At 37.7% G+C, this 23,245-nt stretch overlaps 1 protein-coding gene across 1 annotated transcript in view; it reads left to right on the top strand.

Annotated features, from left to right (window-relative positions):
• The window catches only part of SPOPL (speckle type BTB/POZ protein like), a 32,921-nt gene extending 23,012 nt beyond the window's left edge, over positions 1 to 9,909 (top strand). The window contains exons 8-11 of the mRNA XM_032189926.1: positions 971 to 1,093; positions 3,335 to 3,477; positions 3,562 to 3,615; positions 5,688 to 9,909. Of these exons, the coding sequence (XP_032045817.1) occupies positions 971 to 1,093; positions 3,335 to 3,477; positions 3,562 to 3,615; positions 5,688 to 5,832 (465 nt within the window). The 3' untranslated portion in view covers positions 5,833 to 9,909. The remainder of the gene's footprint in view (positions 1 to 970; positions 1,094 to 3,334; positions 3,478 to 3,561; positions 3,616 to 5,687) is intronic.
• Positions 9,910 to 23,245: the final 13,336 nt, after the last annotated feature.

The raw sequence follows: 23,245 nt of genomic DNA on the forward strand, positions 1-23,245 counted from the left end.
TTTAGCTTCTACCTCACGTAAGCCAATTGACTTGATTAATACATTATGGCAAAACTTGGAAGTTTTGTGTGGTCACTAGGGACGTGAAGGAACAACAAGTGAATTATAAATCGCATTAAGCCCTGAAGCAGTGAAGTGCTTTTCATTCACAGTTTCTGCAAGCACTTGACCTCCATGAGTGTTTTGGATGGATAGTTATTTAATCAGCACAGAGAGCTGCTTCTGCTTTTATGCTTTTGATATCTCCTACAGCAAGGAGTTGTTCATCTCTTTCATGAAAAACGAATATCTAAAAGGGATTGGTTATAGGTAGAATACATGAAGAGGCAAGGAGAACTGATCAACTCACTAAAGGCTTATAACAAATGATTTCATATTGCAGGCTGCAACTGTAGCACTTGCATATGAATCTATCAGGTGACTGTGGTGCTGCAATACAACTAAGTTTTCACGAATGTGACTTTTTTCCTCCCTGCAGTTCACCAGCATGGAAACTTTCTCAGGCAGAATTAGAATATTGGAAGCATTTGCTTAGGATTTCTAGATTTTTTTTCCAGACTTAAAGAAATCCAGACTTGAGCTGAAAGTGGCTCTTTGTTCTGTGTGCTACTCTGATTTCTAATGTTCCAAGCATATCGCTGTCAGGTTGGAAACTCAGCAATAGTTGTAAATGTTCCTGAAACTGCCACAGGTACAGCCTGTGCAATAGAGTCCACACAGACATTTCTAGAAGGAAAATGCAATTACTTCTTTTTGTAAGCTTTCCCAATTGATTTCTGCTTGACTAAGAGCTACTGTTTATTTACTTTCTGCTTAATATTGTAGAATAATTAGTTTAAAATTGTAAGGTTCTTGTATGATGGATGTGAAATGAAAATATAGCCTGCAACAGGTATTTGACATATTTGTTTTAAAGATGTTGTTGAATTCCAGTGATTTTTGATGATAATTCTTCTTTACCATTTACCAGAACCGTGTAGAAATAAATGATGTAGACCCTGAAGTTTTTAAGGAAATGATGAGATTCATTTACACAGGAAAAGCACCAAACCTTGAAAAAATGGCTGACAATTTGTTGGCAGCTGCAGACAAAGTAAGTAACCCTAAGGTCTCAAAACTAATGTTTGTCTGTGGAATGTTCCTCTTAAATATTTTTTTTAATTTGATATTCATCTCACTTTTTTAAATTCCATAAGAAGGATCTCATCAGAAATGCAGAAAGATGGAAGGGTAGACTTTTTTTAATCAGTATGAGGCTTAGAAACTGTTTGGTAAATCTTTACTGTTCAGAAGAGTTTCAGATGTTAATTGCATTTACTCTCTGTTAAAATAAATAAATAAAAAAATCAGGAACTATTAATATGATTTGGAAAAATCAGTCTTGAATAAATTTTATCCTCGATCTTTATATTCTTTAAGAGGATTTATACGAGTGTTTGAACAAATTCGAGTGTTTGAATTGTTTCCTAAAGTTACTGTTACTTCAGAGCTTTCATCCTTTTGTCTTTCCTACAAACTTTATAGTTCTAATCTTTCATCTCTTCTGTGTTGGGATTTCGTCTACTCTTTAAATTGTCACTCAGCAAAATGCTTTTTCTCCTGTGTTTTTTGAGATTAGAGGACGTAAAACAGCACAACAATTAAAGTGAGGTTATTCACTTTCATGTTATCTAATTTTCTAACTATTTTAAACTTGACCCGATACCTTGTTTATTCTTTTCACTGCTTTACAGCTTGGGTTGAGATTTTAGGTAGCTATCCTCAGACAACATACAGTTGTTTTTCCCTGAGGAGTTTTAAGTAGCTCAGAACTCAGAAAATGCTCCTTTCAGTGTGTGTAATCTGAAACTCTCAGCTGAGATTGTGGCAATTTATTAAACTACCTAGGTGATTTCTAAATTAGTTGTGTAATTACATCATTAGTGGTGAAGCTGCCTGTTCTCATAGTCAGCCTTATCACAACAATTTAAGTCAGCCCAGTAGTAAATTTCAAGGAACAATTACAATGTTGTTTTAGGCAATTTGTTTTCAATTTTCTTCAAGAACTGTTGAATGAGCACTGCCCTGGATTTGGTGACTTACCAGTTGCATTCACTTCAAATCTCATTGCCAGCATCTCATCTCTGTTTTTAAGCTCATTGTGTACTAGACCTTGACAAAACACCCAAGTGGGAAGGTGAAATGGTGTTTTTTATCAATGCCAGCTTGTATTGAAGACATTGATAAATGTAGCGAATGTTTTAAGATGCAGTTATATAATTGTCTGTGATAGCAGGGCATAAAGATAGTGAGCTAGAAGGTCCCTTTAGCTTTTTATAACAGTCCAAAATTTGCTATAAACTTTTCTATTGTTTCTGAATGAGGACTCTAAAAATTAGTATTCTGTATATTCCCTGTTATATTACCTATTAGGTATAGACTTGTTATAATTGTTAGTTATGCACTCTAAATAGAAGTATTCTAAAGAGTAGTATAATGATAAAATGGATGTAAAAATGCATAGGTCTAGAAACACAGAAGCTAGCCCAAGAATTTGACATTTCTTCAATGGTATTTCTTTGTTGCATGGTACGGTTGCTAATACAAAGGTATGAGTGGCAACTTGACTTATATATACACACATACATATATATGTGCCACTTAAGCATCTAAAATTCCTTTCATACTTGAAAACTGAGTGCTAAATTAAATGGGATGGAGAAGATTTCAGTAGAAGTGTATACAGCTGACTGAAAACCGTTCGATGTATGACATCCTTCAAAATCAAAGCACAGTTCGTTCATGCAGAATGTAATAAGGGAATGTAATTATTTTGCATCAATTTTCTGGTAGGCTTTGTCAAAGGTATGAGAAGCTTAAAAAAAAAAAAAAAAAAAGAGGGGAGTGGGAAACCTCAGAACAAGCCAGTTTCAAGCAGCCCAATGTATTTTTGCTTTGATCAGTTTCATGAAACTTTCCGTTGTATAATTTCTTGCCGTCTGCTTTGAGATGTAAACCTATCTGATGATGATTTTGATAAAGTGCCTTCGTATCTTCCTTGCTCTTCCTCCCACACTAAATTGAAGGAAAACAAACTTCTAAATGACTTTTGTTGTTTTAATAAAAAGTTCTTCCAGTAAAACATTCATCAATTTGTGTCTAATGTCTTATAATTTGAGGACTATTAATTACAGCATATTGAATTCTAAATTACCTGTTTGGAAGCAGTGTGATCTTAAACTTGAGAGGCAGTAAGCATATTCGTGGTGGCTGGACCTGTATTAAACTGTCTGTAGAAATAATGGTAGAAAGAATAAGTTTGAAGAATGATTAGTGTAGTTTTTTCTTTTATCAGTATGCACTGGAACGGCTGAAGGTCATGTGTGAGGAAGCACTCTGTAGTAACCTCTCGGTAGAAAATGTTGCTGACATTCTTATCCTCGCAGATTTGCACAGCGCTGAACAGTTAAAAGCACAAGCAATAGACTTTATTAACAGGCAAGTAATATTTATGAAACTCCAAATATATTAGTACTTATGTTTTGTGTACCCTCTCAATATTAGCACCGTTCTCTCTTCCAGGTGCAGTGTTCTTAGACAACTTGGGTGTAAAGATGGGAAAAACTGGAATAGCAAGTAAGTTTCCCTTCCCGATCTTCTGTACAAACACTGCCAAATAGACTGCAGATCTAAGGACTCTTACTTCATTTCCCTGCTATTGAGGCTAGTCATGCACCATAGGTAAAGTAGGATTCAGTAGATTTTATCACAGTTTGGAATGTTACTTCCACTTCAGATGATAAGAGGAGTTAACTGCCCTCCAGTGTGAGGTCACAACAGTTTTGATTCCTCTCCTAGGGATGTATCAGCTTTGTGAGGAAAGTGGCAGCAGCCTTCAAGTGGCAACCTGGGTGTGATTCCAAGAGTTAGATCAATCTGAGCCTGCAGCATTGTCAAAGCCAGAAGAGTAGTACTCTTCTTGCCTTCAGCAACATGTTTGTGCACCTTCCCACATGCCAGCACTAGTGCTCTTGATGTCAAGACAACTGGTCAGCCAGGTCCCTCTCATATGGCTGAGTCTGTAAGTGCTCATGCCTGCCCAAGAAATAGGTTGAGACTATGTGGCTCAGACTGTAGCACCGATTGCATTATATGCTTAGACCAGCTCAAGTGAATCATGGAATAGAAGATAGCTTCAAAATGGCCAGTGGTGGGCTGAAACATAGTAAAACAGCAACAGGGGATTTAGTTATTGCCATCAGAATCTCCAGAACAGTTAAAGGCTTGTGCTATACCAGTTACTTTAAATCTAGTGTTTTTCCTGAAGAACTTGAGCTCTTCACAGATGTCATGAATGAGTGTGATATGAAAGAGAAGTGAATGGTAGAAGGAAAACCATTAAATACTAGTAAAAACAACAACAACAAAACCAACACTATTAAACACTAATAAATGTAAATCAACTATATAGGCAATGTAGATTAGTTTTTGTGTTCCTCTTTGTGTGACTTGGAGCTTCCTAGTTTACTTCTGTCTTTGGTAATTGCTAGTAAAGATGCTGGTCATCTTTATTTCCCTGACTTATTATGGATGCTTTAGGTGAAGTAATTTTAGAGGGCCTGGCTTAACTGACCCTGAGTGCTAGGGAATCTAAACTTTTGGTTTTGTTGCTCAAGGCACTTACCTTTACTGACTTGCAGCAGAAGATTAAAGTCTTGCATTATAATCTGCAAAAGCTTTCTTGAGAGATTGTACTGTGCAGAGGTCAAATGCTAACTTTATTTTAGGAACCCTGTCAGGCATAATATGAAGGTGCATATGGAAACGCAGGGCAACAGGAACTTGGGATCAATGCACAAGCTGTTCATTCCAAATTACAAATGTGTCCGTGGTCAATGTGTCATGCCTCAATCAGTGTAGTATTCTCCATGTACAGAATAAAATTTTATATTTTATATTATTTCAAAATACTGCATTTACTTTTTAAAAGTTATATATGTTGTTTTCTTATTTCCTGGATATCAATGTGATACTGGCTGATACCTGTTGTTGCTGTTGTGTCAGTTAAAAATTGGCAATGGCTATTGAAAGCCATTCTGAATGTAGCCTGTAATCTTGTACCGAAGCAAGAGTGAATATCCAAGTATCATCTGCTGGTACTTAGACTGCGATCTCCCAGTGAAGGGTTCTGCAGTCAGCCAGCTAATCTGTCTCCATGACTTCTCTCGTACATGAACTATATCATTCTTGCTGCAGTTTAAACTGATGCATCTTGTCATCCTTCCCTCTCCTACAAATTGATCATTTCTTCTATGTAATGAGATTATCATGTCTTCCCCTGGTTTTCTCTTCTATATGCTAAACCTCATTTTTTCTACCTATCCTCTTATCATTTTTATCGTTTTTTCATGGGCAATTTCAAGGTGATTGTCTTACACTCTGCTCTGTATAGGACACAATTCTCTGTCTGAGGTCTAGCTGATATTGACTGGAGCAGGATACATAGCCCGTGTCCTACACATGGTGATATTAGTATACCCAAATTTGGTGCTCCTTCCCAAAGGCATTGTTATTGGCATTTGTAAACTTTGTCTGTCATGTTCAGTTGCTCTTCTGTAGTAATCCTGCCTTCCCTGCTCTTCTCCACTGTGTGTTTGTGCATTTGCTTTGTAAAATTGTGTGACTATTCTTAATACTTCTGTTTTCAGCCAAGCAACAGACATAATGGAAACAGCAGGCTGGAAGTCCATGATCCACTCCCACCCTCACTTAGTAGCAGAGGCCTTTCGCGCACTAGCATCTGCACAGTGTCCACAGTTTGGCATTCCACGCAAACGGCTAAAACAGTCATGAAATCTTCCATGAACTTAAAGAAATTGAATTGACTCTACTCCTCCATGTCCAGAGGTGTTTTCACAAACCATAACAAGAGTTTTTGTTATCCTTGTACACAGAACAGAAGCTGAAAAAGCCTATTGTTTGCTTTTCAGATGGATAATTTATGGTTTAATCCTCAGCTTTAAATTAGACTGATTACTCTAATTCACTGAAAGGCCTTAAATTATCTTCAATGACTCTAGTCCATATAGTTTAATGTATCTTGATTTTTTTATTATTATTATTTTTTAATGTGCCTTGTCTTTTTGACTAGGCTCTGCAGGATTGCACTAGCTCCATAATGCAGTAAAGTTGATAACTGAAGATTAATTTTTGAAAGGGATCTTCCATTATTTTCAGAAGAAAAGATTATTATAGTTTGGTCCTGTGCTAACTGGAAGGTTTTAACTAGCCTCTCATTGAAAGCACTTGAACCAGAGGCACGTAATGTACCCTAGGCAAGTGCTAAGTATAGGGAGAGCCTGTTTACCTTCAGCGAATGCCTACAGGCTATTTATGGCAATATACTGCTTTGAACATAATTTATTTTTCATTGTGGGGCAAATATGCAATGGTTTGGCCCAAAAATGTATTTTCATTACAGTTTGTAATGCTTATTGTGTGTGTGTCAAAGCTGTCCAGACGGTGAAAAGAAACACAGAATAAACCTCTTACTTGTGTTTCTTTACGGTCCATCACTAGTTTACATTTAATGCAGAACTGAATGAGAGGCAAGGAGTTCAATGTGAAAATGGAATAGTATTGTGTATGGAAAAATATATCCCACATGTACGGTTACATAGCAAAGTAAAGGATGCATAGAATGACCAAATGTAAATTGAAGAAATGGGCCAAATGGATTATATGCACTTTTAACGTGTAACTTTTGTATGTTGTGTGGTACATATATATTTTGCTTTTGATGAATTAATGAGGTACAGGTAATTGTGGCTTAACTTTTTAGATACATTTTCAGATGCCCACAGCCACATGGGATTTAGTTTTGTTAGAAGAGAAAGGCATGTCTTTTTAAGACTCGGTTGAAGGTGACTATTGCAAGCTTTTGTATTTAAGTAACAGAATATTTTCTCTTATTTGAAAAAGGCATGTGAAAGATAAAATTCTGGAGGAGGGATTTTTCCCATCTCGATGTGTGTGCACAGTTTCTGCTAACACCTGGGGAGGCTGCATACACATCACGAGGAATATTTTCCTGAAATGTCAGATGGTGTTTGCAAGCAGAGACTTGCTCAGTCTTGCATTTCAGTTACTGTGCTAGCATTGTGGATGATACTGAAATTCTGCATAATGTGAAAAAGAAGAAACATTTGTAAACTGCTTGTCATGGGCCAGTTCTTTATTATATGAACCTTAGCTTTAATACCAACATCCTCAGTGTTTGATAGCTTTGTTTACAATTGGGAGGAAAAGTCTGCAGTAGTGCACACTCTAAATGTTTCCTGAGTTATTACGTTAAGTTTACTGTAATAGTGATAATGCATTGTATTTTTTCTTTGGGAAGACTTTGGTTTAGTGGTGGAGAATGGGAGGAGATCTCACCTAATTTATAATCATGTTTGGATAAAGGTTTTACTTTGCCTAGTTTAAAAAAAAAAAAAAGTTATGCAGGGAGGAGAGAGGAGGAATTTCACATTGTTTACTATCTTAAAATCTATCTGCATCCTCATTTCATTAAGATTCATCTGAATTGCTCTAAATGAAATTTTTAGAGGAAAGAGTATATAGTTTTATACTTTCGTGTCTAGTGAACCATTAGCAAAGACAAATTGGAAAAAATTCCCGGGCCAATTTCTAAATAAAATAACCTCTAAACATGCGTTTTCTTACCTTCTAACTAAATCTTTATGATGGATAAAGTGTAAAATCAAAAACTTTAATAGTGCATAAGGCATCAAATTATATATTTACAGAGATTTATCCTTTTATCAATTTTTAAATATTTATCTAAGGTCTCATAAGCATTCTTCACAATAAGACGTAAAGGTAATTGTTCCCTCCAAAAAGTGATGTTTTTGCTGCACTGTGTAATGTGTTAGAACTAAATATCCTCATACCCATCACTGGTAAAACTTGCAGCTCTAACGTACCAAGTGACTTGAATATTTAATACTGTAATGATTGTCCAGTTCAGCTTGTTCTAAAGTAACAGCATACAGTAATTTAATGGAACGCTTAAGGATTTTATGAAGACTTTTTTCAGAAGCTTAATAGCACACTTTGTACCAAAAAGTCAGACACTGTGCTGTGATATTATCTACGTTGTGAAGTGTCCACTTTTCAAGTTAGGCAGTGTATACCATACGTTACACTAACAGGGAGAAAAAAAACCACAAAAATCATGGTTGATCTGTTTGAGATTTGGTTTTATTTATTATGTATATTAAGTTTTATCAGCTCTTAAGGAAAAGGTAAAACAGTTGCTGTATTCTTAAGTGAGTGCACTAACTATTCACCCCTTCTATTCTCTAACTACATGCAGTGTTCTCACTGGAGCAGGACAGCTGATAACTGCAGCGTTCGTCAGATTCAGTAGCTTGTTTTCATTCCCCGCATCTCAAGAGCTTGCCCTTCAAAACCTCAGTTGTCAGTTCTAAGTGCAGCAGATGTAAAACTATCTATTACAACGGACAGGTTTTTTTCAGGCTGAAGTCTTTAGGGTTTTTTCTTAGTTTTGTATACAGATTAGGAATATATTGTATGAAGGTGCCATGTTTTGGCTTGCCAACACTACTCCCTTGGATATATGTGAACCACCGCTTCCATACTTTTCTGGGGAGAACCCTGCATGTGTCCTGTGTGTGCGTGCGTGTGTGTGTGTATGACTGTGCGGTGTTTTTTGTCAAGAATGACTTTCTAAAAATAAGGACTCGATTTGCTGTTAAAATGCTATTATGTATTATATATTTTTTTTCCATTTGGACCTCTCCTAAGGAGATGCTTTGGGTGGAAGAGGCTTCAATAAACAATCCTTATTTTCTAGTCCATTTACTGCATGCAGAAGTATAAACACATTGTGCCTTTTTTAGGAAACTGTTGCAATGAAGGGAAGATTTAACAGGATACAAGATCTTTTAAAGTGGTATTTTTAAAGGTGAAGGAGAATATTTGACAGGTGGTTGAGTAAAAGTTACAGATTATACCTTTGAACTCTGTTGCATGTTGACTCTTGCTTCCACAATTAAGTTTCCCTGAGAAACTACACTAGTTTCACTGTGGAAACTGCAAAAATATGGAATTACAGATACAAGTTGAGTAATGGTATATTTTGTGAAAATGTGAACATATTTGCTGTTACAAGCTGAGTGTATGTCAAAATATGATAATCATGGATACAGAGTTAGTTTTACAAGTTACTCTAGTTTTGATGTTTTTCTAAACATTGAGTGTTTAGCGTAAAATTCACCTTTGCACAGGTCAGTAGAAGACCTACATGGAGATGGTGTTCCTTTTAAATCCTCATGGTAAGGTTTCTCCCTTGGGAGATTAAAATAATGTGCAGTACTTGAAACTGTGTTTCATAAGACAGTGAATTGCAAATGTGAGGTATTGCTGCCTGAAGTTGTTGAATTACGTTGACTTTTGCAGTTGGTTAAAATTCCTTATCTTAATTGATTTTTTTGTATTTGACAAATGGAATGTTCTTTACCTGGTGTTGATAGCATATTTAGTACAGAGCTTAGCTCATTAGCTAGCAAGACACTGACTTAGTCTCATAACTTGGCTTCTGCTTACAGTAAATGGACTGTTTGTAAAGGGAATTCACTATTTCAAGTGTTTTGCAAGGAACTTCGCTGTATTTGTAACCTGGTTTTTGAAGGCTTGAGATACATGAGTCCTATTTTAGAAATTAAGCCAGTGAAATGACTTAGACCTGTTTTGGGGTGGAAATGACTAAGAATTCAGATATGTAAACAGTTGTATCAAACCATCCAGCCTTTTTTTATCAGCTGATGTTAATGGTGAAATACTTTTTGTACCTTGTTGCTGAAAATATTTTTGCGTTTCAGCACATCAAGTTACAATAAAGTTGTTACTTATACAGAACGTGTCTGTGTGGCTTGTATTTTTTTCTCCTGTATATGATCATAGTGTCTCCTGTTGTTTCTGTGCTTTGAGAAAAATATTTTACCAGCACTGTAAAACAGGTTGGTGTAAAATATACTGCTGTCCTTCTGGAAATCTTTTTGGGGTAGGTTCGTATTGTAGTCTTGCTCTGATCTCCACTATTTTTCAAGTTTAACATAATTAAAATAACAGAGCTCTGAATAGCTTATGGTTTGCTTTCCTGAGAAACAACTGCCTTTGCATGGACTGTGTAAGAATAGGTGCTCAGTGGGAAGGAGAATTGCTCCTCAGGTAATGAAGGCTGTGGAGATGAAGATGAGTTTCATGGTTTCTAAGAGGTTGGCTTTTTTTTTTTTTTTTTAAATCACCTACCATGGCAAACAGTCCCTTTTTCCTGCCAGTGAGTATAGGTTCATAATGACCATGTGTAACAGAAGACTACTACCATTTCAATGGGAAGAGTAGTGCATAAAAGTAATCCTTAGGGATAGGTCATGGGTTTTCATCGTTTTATAGGTTTTTGCAAAAATATGTGGAATGGTTAGTATGCTGCTCTACAGATTTGAATTTGGACACTGAGCTGAGGGAGCAGGTAATGTGAAGGTAAGTTACTTTTTATACAGTTACAGGCCATTTGAACACAGTTACCTGACTTGTTACATAGACTGCTCTATGAGTTAGCACAGCCGATGATGTATTGCTGTAAAACTATGCTACTACAGGAATTCCTAAAATTATAGCTTAAAGTATAGCTATGGGGATGCTTTTGGGGGTCTCAGCATAGAACATCATGTTTGTCTGTAGGTACATGTAAAATTCTCCACATCTGCCTGAAATTAACATCCTTTAGTGGTTGTTCCACAATGATTCAGCTTAAAGTTCCTCTTGGGGTTTATAGCAAAAGAGTGGCATAACTTACACAGTTACAGGCAGTTTCAGTAATATCCATAGTAAACTTGACTGGTTAGCACAGTGAATCGTAATCAAATTTAACTGTGCAAGTTCCAGTTTATAAATGAGCTCCTACATTTAGGTAAAGGGCGTTAAAGCATTTAAGAAAGCTTAAGAGGCTTTTTAAAGAAGGCTGTATTTTTATCCTTAGTCTTTAGTTCAGTATTCACTAAGGTTTAGTTTATTATTCACCAATCATTTTTTTAAAAAAGCACCTATTTGCCTTCTAGGCTGAATTCTAATAGTCCTTTGTGTGGAAACTGTGTACAAGAGTACTTCACACTGCCAATCTTGATTTAATTTAAATATTAGTAAGTTTTTCTTTAGCAGCTTTCTTAGAATTATCATTTGAAGTCTCATCTGTCATCTTTCTTTAAAACAGAAATGAAGGTTGATGGGAATTGATAAGATGTATAGTGAGTTGCTTTTTATTTTAATAGCACAAAATTGCCAGCTCTGCCATACGCTGAAGGCATAGTTTGTCCTGAGGGGTGCCAGCTTCAGCAGTCCCTGTTACTGACATTAAAGTATTTCAAAGTGCAGCTTAAGCAGTTGCAGGTGAGAAATGACAGTTAGTGTCTGCCACTTCTCCAAACTTATTTGTAAATTGTCACGATTATTCAATAGCATCTTAATTTTTCTGTAAGAAATTCAGTAAAATTTATTCTAGGATCTTGCCTGTTTGACTTAGCTAAACTAATGAATGCTTTATTACCTTCTATATGGAAGAATATAACCCTTAATATCAGTGTTTTTTCCATGTTTTAGATGAATCCTGTTACTATTTAAGCAAGAGCTTTGCACATTCTAGTTCAAACTTTACTTTACACATTTATTAAGTAAACTATTTTAATGGTAAGACTACTTGATTTATATGTAAAAATATTTTTGCACTTAGTTTCCTAATTGTATTGTAATAGAAGAAATAGTAGTAAATGCTGTTGAAACTACAGCATTTCTGAACAGTTTTTCTGCAAATATTTTGCTAATTTTCCACTAGAGTAATACTTTTTTTCTTGCATCATCTATTGTGAAGATCCCATGTTTGTTCTCTCAGGAAAAAAAAATGGAAGAAATGCAAATGCAGAAGTTGAGTGAAGTATTTCAGATCTGTGATGGTGTCCTGCTAGAACCACAGAATCTAGGCAAAACAAAAACAAAAAAGACAACCCCCACCCAAACTAAACAAAAAAGCAGCTGTGAGAAATTGTGAATGCTCGGGAATAGAGATGGCATTCCAGTGTTTTTTCAGATAATGTGTGTTTTAAATAGTGTGAGATTGTTTTAAGTGTAAAATTGGGTTTCCTGTAGGTCAAGTATAAACGTCAGAAATGAACTTGTGATTCCAGACGCAGATAAGGAGGGAGAAATAATTTTGCAGAGTTTGCTTGGTCATGGCTTATAGAGAAAACAAGTGCTCTGAGTTCTCAGTTAAAGTATTTTGAAGGAGCCTTATAGCAGTAGCAACATGTGGTAATCATCTTGTAAAGTAGAGAGAGGATTTGCCTTGCTTTGAAAGCATGACTTGACGTTAACACTTCTGTCCTGCATTCTTAGAGTTTGGAGTGTAGCAACATTTTCGTGCAGGTACTGTATTTCAATCAAGGGCATGTATATAATGAGTGTAAATCTGTGCTTTGCCAAACTTATGCATGTTTCATGTATTGGCAGTGATAGTCATGTAGAAAATAAATTGCGCTATGTCAGACTTTGTGCCGCTGATCAGAGCAGAGGCAATTTGTGCTGAATTTTAAGCAGTTATGGGTTTTGACTTCCCAGATTTCACTGCATAGTTGACTAAGCCTTTTCCTTTAATAAAGGTAAACTTTGAAGTATATGCAAAAAATTCTAATAGCGTGACTTCTTAAATCATAGAAGTTTTAATTGCAGGCAAATGTCCTATTTTAACCTTAATTGCCGAGTAAACTATTAAAACTTTTTTGTTTTTAAGTTGATAACTTTCTGTAAGCTTTAAAATTAATTGCATGCATTATGTACACTAATTTCAAAACCAGCTCTGTTAAGTTTATCAAGTCTTGAAATTTTAAAGCAAACCACCTACCTGCTACTGAAGCATGCAACTGAAATGTCTGCCCACTGTGCTCAGCAAAGACTTGGTGGGGTGGTTGTGCCACCCTCAAATTAAGAGCTGTGATGTTCTCCATAGAGCCCACACCATATGTTGTAAAAGAAACAAAGACTAATAAGTTTTGCATCTTGTCCCTGTCAGATCTTGCAGATGGCTTTTTCCTTTTAGACATATATGTGGGAATTCTCACAGCACTAAGACTTCATTTCCCCCCTATAACAGGACTGTTTTATTTTGCTGGATTAATAGATTGCATACCAGCACAAGTTGAGGAGGATTATCTAAAGGCAACAAATGGATAGATGTAAAATTTCATTGCCCTTTTTCTCTGTAACTATTGGGCTAAGGCACAGTTTGAATACTAAAAAGTGCAGCTGAAGTTAACGAGAGCTGTTTGATATTGATTGTTGGTGCAGTGATGTCTTTCTAGATGCAGACAAGCTTCTAAGCTACTTCTTTGCCTTCATAAATATCAAAATGCTTTTGGCTGTTAGTGTTATGACAAATAATGCCAGAACATCTTGCATATTTTTATATTTTCTGGCTAACGTGAGTTTATGAAAGCTCGATATGGAAGCATATGGATATCCTTTTATGAAAGTACCTATCTCTTCAAAAGTCTTGTTGGTTTTTGCTGTCTTTTTTCCTTTTTTTTTTTTTTTTTTTTTTTCCAGAATGGGGGCTGTCACCTTTGAAATAATATAAATAAAATACCTCATCTAAGGAACCTGAAAATGCTTTGCAAGAATTTCAGGAAGTTCATTTTCCTCAGTTGAAAGACATAGAGATAAGTTTTATCACATTTTGACAGTGCCTTTCATAGTAAATGTATCATGTCAAATCTGGTTGATCTCAGAGCAAACTACAAGAAGGGTTAAATTGTATACAAGGTTAGGAAAACAGTGTTTTGCCAGTAATGCCTAAATAGCAGACATCTACTTCTGACAAGCTGACAGACCAGAGAATTGAAACTTAATGAATCTTAATGCTTTCTGTCATGTACTTCAATTTTCTCAAATTATTTCTCCAATTAGTTCTAGTCTTTGTGAAGGAATGACTAATGATAATTAATACATTCTTATAATTTGCATATTCAGGCTCCAGTGTTTCTAAAAAAATGTAGATTTGTGTGTGAGGGTGAGCCATGTTAGTACGTTATCTCTTTGAGATGTTGAGGTTTTTCAGGTGTATATTTTCAACTGAGCAGGGAGAATATGGTAGATGCATCAAATAGTTTAATATGCTTTTGCCACCATAAATAATTTGGGCATAATCCAGGTTTCAAATCTTTCTACAAAACAATTTCTTCTCAGCTACTCTTTAAGGGGTAGGTAGGGAATGCAGAGCTCTCATCAGGAGGCTCAACTCATGAGTCTAAATCTGCTTTGGGAAACTTTTACATCTGCAAGATGACAAAAGATAAGCCCTGATGTTGGGCATCTCTTCAGATTTTTTTCAGAATATTTAGGATATCTGTACCTCTTTGTCATTCAGTTTTGTCCTACTCAATGCGCTGACATTGAGAGATTTCTCTTAAGTCCATCATATGTATTCTGCATTTAAAATCAGTAGCATATTTTAGCTATTCCTTTTACTTTATTTTGCCTGCATGGGAGCTCAAGATTTCCATGCTGCTCTGCAGGTACTTAGCCTTTGACTCTCCAAAAACAACTTTGGTTTCTGCTTAATTAATCTTGCCTCTTCTGATGCAAAAGCTCATTCAGAGGAAAGAACTGCGATCAAACAAGTATTTTCCCATTAAAAAGGGCAGCAGGATAAAAAATTATAATAGATTGGCAGGATATAAAGAATCAGCTTGAAGAAATAATGCAGTATTTGGCAGAATAATCATCTGAAACTGGCTTTCTGCAATGGAGATGCTTTCAAATTGCTAATGCAGAAAAATAACTCAAGACTATAATGAACGCCATGCAAGCTGGGAACTTGCAAAACCAAGCGAGACAGCAAGGAGATAGTTCACCATAAACTTTGGGCAGTCTGCTCCTTGGCTTGGTCAGCACCCCATCATCACAAGTTGAGGCTAAAACTGTAAAAACTGCATTTCCTTCTCATAAGAGGCTTGCCCCTTCTCCACAGCTTTCAGGCCTGCAGCCTGGAGAGCAGCAGGTATTGCAGGTGTTTATTAGGATGACTTGTGGCTGGTAGGCCCTCTGACAGCTTTTGGGTGTATACAAGGCCTGGTTCTGCCTGTACCTGGCTCACAACTCTTAAACTGGTGATTTCAGTGCTGCTGATTAAAGTTACCACAGGAACTGGCAGGAACAGAGGAATGAGTTTGTAACAGCTCTGGAGGCCTGCAAGAGCTGCAGAGTCTGTGTGCCTGAAATTAGTGTCTCTGGATAGCCACAAAAAGGCTATTTATTCAGATGTACTTCATCAAAGAAACGGAGTGCTTGCATTCTGAGCTGCTTTATTGACAAATATTTCATACTAGTCTTGTCACTTGTTTAGTTAAATATGCGATGCTTACTGGGGCAGCGTACCCTGGTCACATTCATCTCTGTGAATATCCCGTACGAATTTTAATCAAAGTACTCAAGCAGAATACTGGCTTTCAAAAAGAATTATCCTGAAAAAAAAAATGCTAGTATGAATGTTCAGGAAGCTTTTTCTTATGATTTCCCTTTGCATTAGAAGCTATTTAAAATGTCTTGGGATAAAAATATCCTTTAGTCTTAAATAGCATAGTCAATGTGAGAACTGAAAGTATAGTTCCAGGTAAGGTCTCCGATATGTAGCTTAATCCGATTCCTCTAAGACACTGACTGTCCTGGGCTGGCTGCTATGTGTTATTCTGGACAGTTAGAGGAAAAAAAAAAAAAAGCTAAAAAATAAGAGGATTTTGACTGGTTTATGTTAAGTGGAGGTTACTATTTAATGTTGAGGAATGTTAAGTCTTTTTTTTTTTTTTTTTTTTTTTTTTTTTTTTAAATATAACCCTCAAATTAGCTGTTGAGAATACTCCATTTGGTATAAAACCCAAGTGCATTTTGTCGTTGGGCTTCTGTGTAGATCAAAAAAATAATCTCTGCACTCTTAGCCATTCTATGAACAGTCGTTGTGTTTATAGTCTTTAAGTCAGTGCTATCAGCAAATCCATAACCTCTTCCCTCTTTGCTTGTTTACAGAGAGCAAACTCAATATTTGTTCCTGGTTCTTCCGAATAAAGGCACGTAGAGGTAGGGAGGCTGCTGTTGCACTGAGACGGTCTTTAACAATAATCTGTGTTTGTATTTTAAAACGAAGCACAAAGACAGGAAGAAATTTTTCCTGACACGAATGTTTTTCATCATTTCATCCTTTAAAAGCAAACACACAACATGGGGCTAGCTCAGCAGCACTGGGTGGTGCTGAGGTCGATGAGTGGTAAAACATAAGCAGCTTGTACAGCTGTGTGTGGAGATTCCTATCAGAACCATCAATAGCGCTGGCATCATTTAGTAACTTTTATTTGGCTCTTGCAAATCTACAAGTATCAGAATTGGCTTCTTTTCCTGCTGATAAAAAGGATTTAAGTGCCTGTAATGGAGATGCCAATTTCCCCAGAGCTGCCTGCCATGTGCTGCCTTGGAGGAAAGGAAAAAGGAAAGGCCATGGCTGGCTCGGTAGGGCTGAGGCTTCAGTGCTCACCTGCTTACAGTTAGTGTCTCTGCAAGTGCTTGTCAAAGCCATTCGGTCATCAATTTATGCCAAAAGGGTGAGGTTCAGGGTGAAGGAGGACGTTCACATGTTGTCCACACCAGGGCTCTCCCGCAGGGCAGAAGGGTTATTGGTGAGGCAGTAAAACCTGCAGTGAAGTCCTGATCACTGTCTGCCTTCATGGTGAGTGTCTTACATCTACAGCTGTCGCATCAACACCCTTCTCCACCAGTTGAAATACCTGTGTTTTTTTTCCTAGCCAATTCTCTAAATGTGTAATATAAACCTCTTTGAGCATGATACATTATTAGAGTTTGCAGCTGAACTTGCTCCTGGTTTCATCACGACCTCCCTGTATTTAGGATTAATTTCCCTGTAGTACACTTAGCTCTGCATGCATGTGTGCACGGACATGCACAGAACTAAAATGCCTGGCTAGGATTTGCTAAGAAGTTGTTTGCTTAATTCTTGTGCATGAGCAGTCATAGGAATGTCTTTTGCAAACCAGAATGAGAAAGGCACCACTGCAGATTTCTTAGTTGTGGATTTTTCTTCTGTGCCTTAAGTAAATACCACCTACCATCAAGTAATTGATAAGCAAAATGTGCACAGGTGATGAGGGCTTTTATTTCCAGTGAGTTTGAGCTGGAAGGACTTGACACCTTCACACTGCAGGCCAAGTACTCATCCTTCCCATTTGCACCTAGCAAAATTTTTTTTTGCTCCCACTCTCCTGGGTTGACAGCTGCTTGGGGAATAGGTGAGGAGAAATGACACTGAAAAATAGATCCTGGCTCTGTTGTGAGCACTGTGCTCAATAGCCTGTTTCTGAGTAGGTGGATGGCAGAGTTATCATAACTGCGCTTGGAAGATCTGCAGGAAGAATAACTCAGAGGGGAATGGTGATCTTTCTTTGGTCCTTGCCCAGGAACTGCGTTAGCGCGATGCGTGTCCTTCTGGGGCCCTGTAATGGGATTTGAACAAAAACGTGTGCCAGAGCCTGCAGGTTGTAAATGATACTTGTCAGGCTGGCTTTTTCAATTGGTTAAAGAGAGATTACCTCTTGTTCTTTAGATGCGCTGCTACATTAACATGCCAGGCATGAATATTACTGTCTTAATAGCCTTCAAAAGTGACAAAGTTATAGGATCTGTTCATTAGCTTTGCCTTTGCTTGAAAAATCATTAAAAAAAGAAGTGGTTTTCCTTAAAAATATGTAGTCCATACTTGAAAATGTCCCTACAAGTGAGGGAAATTCTAAAAATCAATGAGCTGGAGGGTTTTATATTTAATAAAACAAGTAGGTATGTGCAAAATGAAGAAAAACAGCGCTTAAAGCAGATCTTGGTACTTCCCTCTTACAGCTGTTGTTACCAATTCTTCATTTGTCACACTCATTAAGGCTTTGCCAAACACTTCATTCCATCCTCTTGCATGTAAGCAAATATTAGTTTGAACTAAGTCAAGTTTTGGGGGTGTGACCAATTTAAGGTGCATCAAACTGGTCAGGCTTCCAAAGAATGGCTACTTTGAGGGTGTTTCAACAGTTTTGAAAGGCCAGTTGTACTTTTTAGCATTTGTAGTCCTTGTCTTCAGAAAATGTTATATTATGTATCACTAAGCATGTATATTGAAGTGTACAGAGCAGAGGTTTTTTAGACAACACATTAACTTTGGTATCTGCAGTTCTAAAGAGTCTCTATGCTTCTTGTAGGTTTTTAAATGTTGCTGCAATGGAAAGGTAACTTCAGATTTTGCAGATTGCAGTGCTTGAAGTGTTTTTCTATCATAAAGTACATATTTGAGTCCTGGCATACAAAATGCATTCATTATATTGTTTTTAATTTGACCACAAAACTCAAGGCAATCCTGTGTTCTGTAAGAGCAAGCTAACCTACAAGCTCCAGTAATATTTGCAATGTGAAGTCAGGGAAGCCATGGGAAGTCAGGGCTAAAGAAAAGTATTGCAGATCTGAAACTTTATCCATTGAGGTCTCATTGTATGAATCAAAACGTTGCAGTGAAATCCCATCAGTGTTGACAAAACTGCCCCAGGATCTCTCTTTACCACCCATCCCCTATTATCTGCTGCCTTCCATCAAAAGTTAGACTGACAGCCAAAATTACTGATGTAATTTCAACCCTATCCCTTTTGGCCTTTGTCTGCCTGTTTTTGTAGGTAGTGCAGAATATACTCCTGTGAGCTATATATCCCTGTCATCAGGAGTCATCTTGTAACCTGTGATCATCTAAAGATCCACTTTTTATTGTAGAGAACTCTACGGATTTATAGGGAATCATCTCAAAATTGATAGTTACAAAGGTTTTAAACAGTTAAAATAAGGCACTGTGGGTCTGATGTACTGAATTATCGCTGTGTACATAAGTCAGGATTCAGGGAGAAAAGGCAGACGTGATGACGGTACAATTTGTTTTCTGAAATGTTAGTTGAGTGGAATATTTCCCTTATTACAAAAATGCATTAACCAAATACACATGCATATTTTGAGCATCAATATTATGTTTTCATATCCTGCGCTAGATTAAAATGTCAATCATAGTATCCATATTTCATGGTCCTCGAGAAGCCTCGGGGAAGGTGCACATGTCTAGTGTTACTCGTGTTCCGCCAATAAAACAGCACTCGAGAAGGAAATCTGTACAGGCCATATCGCAAGATGTCAAATTAATTGTACCAAAATAATGAGTTAGCACCAAATGCTAATTAAATATTGATGGAAGTCATACTTTCAATTATCTTCATTATGGTGCAATGTTTTATGTAGACATGAAAAGCTTGGAATGTGGGCATATATTTTAATTAGTCTTGTCATATAAAAATACTCGAGTTATTTCTCTTCTGTAAAATCCATTTTTAATGCGCTGGAGGTCCACAACCAACTATCTTTTTGATACAGTGGAATTCATTAAGTGTTTGTGTTCATCCCCTTTTCTTCCTTCTTCCTTTACAAAAACTCAGAGAAACAACCATCTTTAACAGGGATGCTCTGGAAATATGGGCTCTGTTGCTGCTAGCCTGGTTGTACATGCTCTGCCTCCTTGCCTTTTCTCCTGATCAGGGCACTAAAACTTGGGACTCTGCTTTGAGCCTTTGTAGGATTTCTAGTGATGGTATGAACTTGCTACCTGAAGTCCTTTGGTTCTCCTGGAAGTAGAGTTCAGTTTCATCTTGCTGAGAGATTTCCGAGCATTTGTTCTAATTTATGCTCCTCCTGTGTCTCCTCTCCTCCTTCACAAGGCTTTCTTTGCTCGGCTGAACTGAGATGGTGGCAGGTAATTGCTGCAGTTAGGCCACAGGAGCAGAAGAGGAAGGGTCAACAGCAGCATCTCGGTGTCAAAAAGGATGGCAGCTCTAGAGGGGCTTAGCAGAAAGAAATCCAAAAGCAGGAGTGTTGCAGCAGGAAGCTGAGCTGAGGCGGAGAGGTGTAAAGTAAGCAAGGTGTAAACCAGGAGAACCTCTGCAGTGAGGAAAAGGCTTTTAAGCTGAAAAAGAACTAAAAGACAGCTTTTAGGGAAGGGCTTAATTACTCAAAAAAGATGTGGGACTGTGTTGCTAGGACTTAATTCCCTAGAGGCTAATGAGCTGGCAAGAATCTTGCCATGATATTTCCGTATGTGAAATTCTCATTGAGAAAAATGTGCAAATTTACCCCAAAATTGACATTTCAAATGCATGTAGTGTGCGACCTCGTTGCACTTAAGATCCTTGACTCTCATAGAAATACACACAAAAAGACTTCAAGATTAAAAGTCCTGTAAAGTGCTGTCCTAGAACTTTAAGGAGGGGAAAAAAAGTAAGGATTTATCTTTAATAAACAGAGGGTGGAAATAAATGGGTGAAAATTGATCCTATCTTCAGACTTTGTGGAAAAGAAAATTTTATGTTGGCCCACTGCTTGGATGGACCTTCCCAAGCTGGGCTGGATAAGAGGTCTGCTGGCTGTCTCGGAATAAGGCAACATTGAGGTTGTGCTGCTATGGGGGGAGGGTACAAGGTGGGGAATAATGCTCTTCTTCTGTCTCTTGGCCCTAATTAGCTGTCTTTGCAGGGTGAATGCTCACAGCAAAGCCTGCGTTCTGCACTAGTGTGTCCGTGCCTCCATCTGCAGGATGGGTGAAAAAAGCCCAGACCCCACGAGCATTGATACTGTCATTTCTGAGAGCACTGAAAACTTGAGTAGGTGCTGGTAGGTGAGTTATAATTAGAAAGGGGGACGCAGGGTTTTTCCTTGTGGAAGGTGGAGCCTTAGTGTTGTTATCTGAGCATAAATTGTTCCTAAAAGGTGAGCCTGATATTATTCACTGTGGAATACACATGAACCCTGTGAGAGGCATCTGAAAATTACCAGCGGTGAAGCATGGCAGAGCAAAAGGAGCACTTCAGCTGAAGAATAGATAATGCCCAGCAGAGCATAACTGCGGTACCAGCTGCTGAGAGGGTAATTCAATGCTCATAATGATTTTCAACTTCATTCTAAAACTATCACTTTGGAAGTATTCCTCATCTAAAGTACAAAGTTTCCCCAGACCATCAGAATAGAATCTCTCCACATCCTCAACATGTGAAATTAATGACTGGATATTATGCTGAGAGCCATTTAATTAAAAACACTTCCATTAATAATGCAGTTGGAGACTGTATGTGTATTATGTAATTAAAGATAGTACATCAGTAAATGATACTATGCAAAACCAATTCAAAAAATTCAAATGAAGCAGTGTAACATAAGGAACTTAATTCAAGTGGGAATAAAAGTCAATGTGAAATAAGCTCAGTTTTTCCTGGAAGCTGCAATTAATCTGCTTCTGGCAATGCTATTCAATACTTATGTTTTAAATACGGGGTTCTGCTTGTTTTAAAGGTAACTGGTGTAACGTATCAAATACGTTTCTCTCTCCACTTCCTTTACCAAATAAAATTACAACCAGTCCTTCTATCTCAATGCACTGAGTGTGGATGATTTAATGGGTCTGGACTACCTTGCATGCTATTCATCCATGGTACCATTTTATTTTGAGCAGTGAGGTTGTGCTTGGCTGTCACAAAATGCTGTGGATCTCGTAAATATAAATACTTTACAACTGGCAGAAGAAAGTTGGAAGAGAGGGTGCTCACTTGGGACAGAGCATTGCCTCCAGGAAGCTCGGGTTCCTTGGTTTCCCAAGATTTCTTTGTCTAATCCAGATCTTCAGTGATTGAAGCCAGAAATGCTGCAGTTAAATACAATTGACATAAGGCTACTTAATTCCAATCCACTTCTCAAGTACTAGATAATGTTAAATAGGCTTGCTTTATCATCTTAAATATGGCATCTTGAAGTATTTTTAATCCTCTGGTTTACCTCCCCAGAAATCTGTGTTAAGTATTCTGCACTGGGCTGCCAGGTTTGTGGTGTAAGTCAGCTCAGCATCACCTGCCATTGTGGCGTGTGCTTCAAAAACACCTCAAAATGTGGAAGAGCCTAAGTAGTATTGACATAAAATAGACTCAGGGTTCCTTAATATTCAGTTCTCTTACCAAGCTGAAATGCAAATGCTCAAGTTTTGAAGTACTTCAGTTAAAATTGGCTTGACAAATTTTGAAACTTGGACTTTTTTAGAGCAGTCCACACAAAAATAGATGTGAATTGTTATGCAAGTGGCTGCAGTTAGTAATGCTGGTGTTGCCATGTCCCCAGGAACATACCCAGAGCTTGGCCCTATGGAGCTGATGCTGCCCCCAGGGGCAAGTCTTGTTTCTTGGGCAGTAACGTTGGCTGTAGCAGATAATACAAATTTGACCAGTGCTATGAGATCCAGGCAAGCACACTGATAACGTCAGTTGCTTTATTTTATTTTATTTTATTTTTTCCATTTTAAACTTTAGGGCTAATTCATATAGCCTCACTGTCTCATATTCCGCTCTTCACTTTCTTGCCAATTTGGAACCAATTATAATGTATCACCTTTCAGGAAGATCACCAGTGTATTTGGAGCTGTTAAGATAAGGTAGCCAAAGCTTAATTGACTGCATAATGATAGCTGAGCCACATACTGTCTGGGAACGAGGCAAGAGACTAGGGAACCTGAATTTGCATCTGAAGTGGCTAAAATGTAAAGCAGCCAAGGGCAGGTGTACAGAATAATTGGAACGTGAGATGCTAGGATCAGGGTGACAATAAAACTGTTTTTTTTACTAATGATAGTCAAAGGAAGAGGTGCAAGGTGAGTAGTAGGACATCAGAGGAAACGTTGTAGAAGCAGCTTTTGCTTCTCTCCTGGGACTGTGCCCACTGCCATGGCCAGGCTGTGTTCTGCAGGGTCCTGTGTGCTGCTCCCATGGCCCAGGTCTGTATGAGATCCCAAACCCGGCCTGGAGATCCTGCAGCTGGAAGCTGCCTTCTGGCTGAAAACCTACGGGTGCTCCAGGCTGGTGAGCTGAGCGATTTGGTGGGCAGCAGCAGTCTGCAGGGTGATGTTGCTGCACCACGAGGCTGGCAACACACAATGGATTTCATCCAAGTTGCATCACTACTAAACGTAGATTTGAGCAGGCTGTGCTGCTGGCATGTGGCTTAACTTCTTTTCTCTAGCTTCTGGGAC

This window comes from Aythya fuligula, chromosome 6 (genome assembly GCF_009819795.1).
Source record: "Aythya fuligula isolate bAytFul2 chromosome 6, bAytFul2.pri, whole genome shotgun sequence".
NCBI classification, from domain to species: domain Eukaryota; kingdom Metazoa; phylum Chordata; class Aves; order Anseriformes; family Anatidae; genus Aythya; species Aythya fuligula.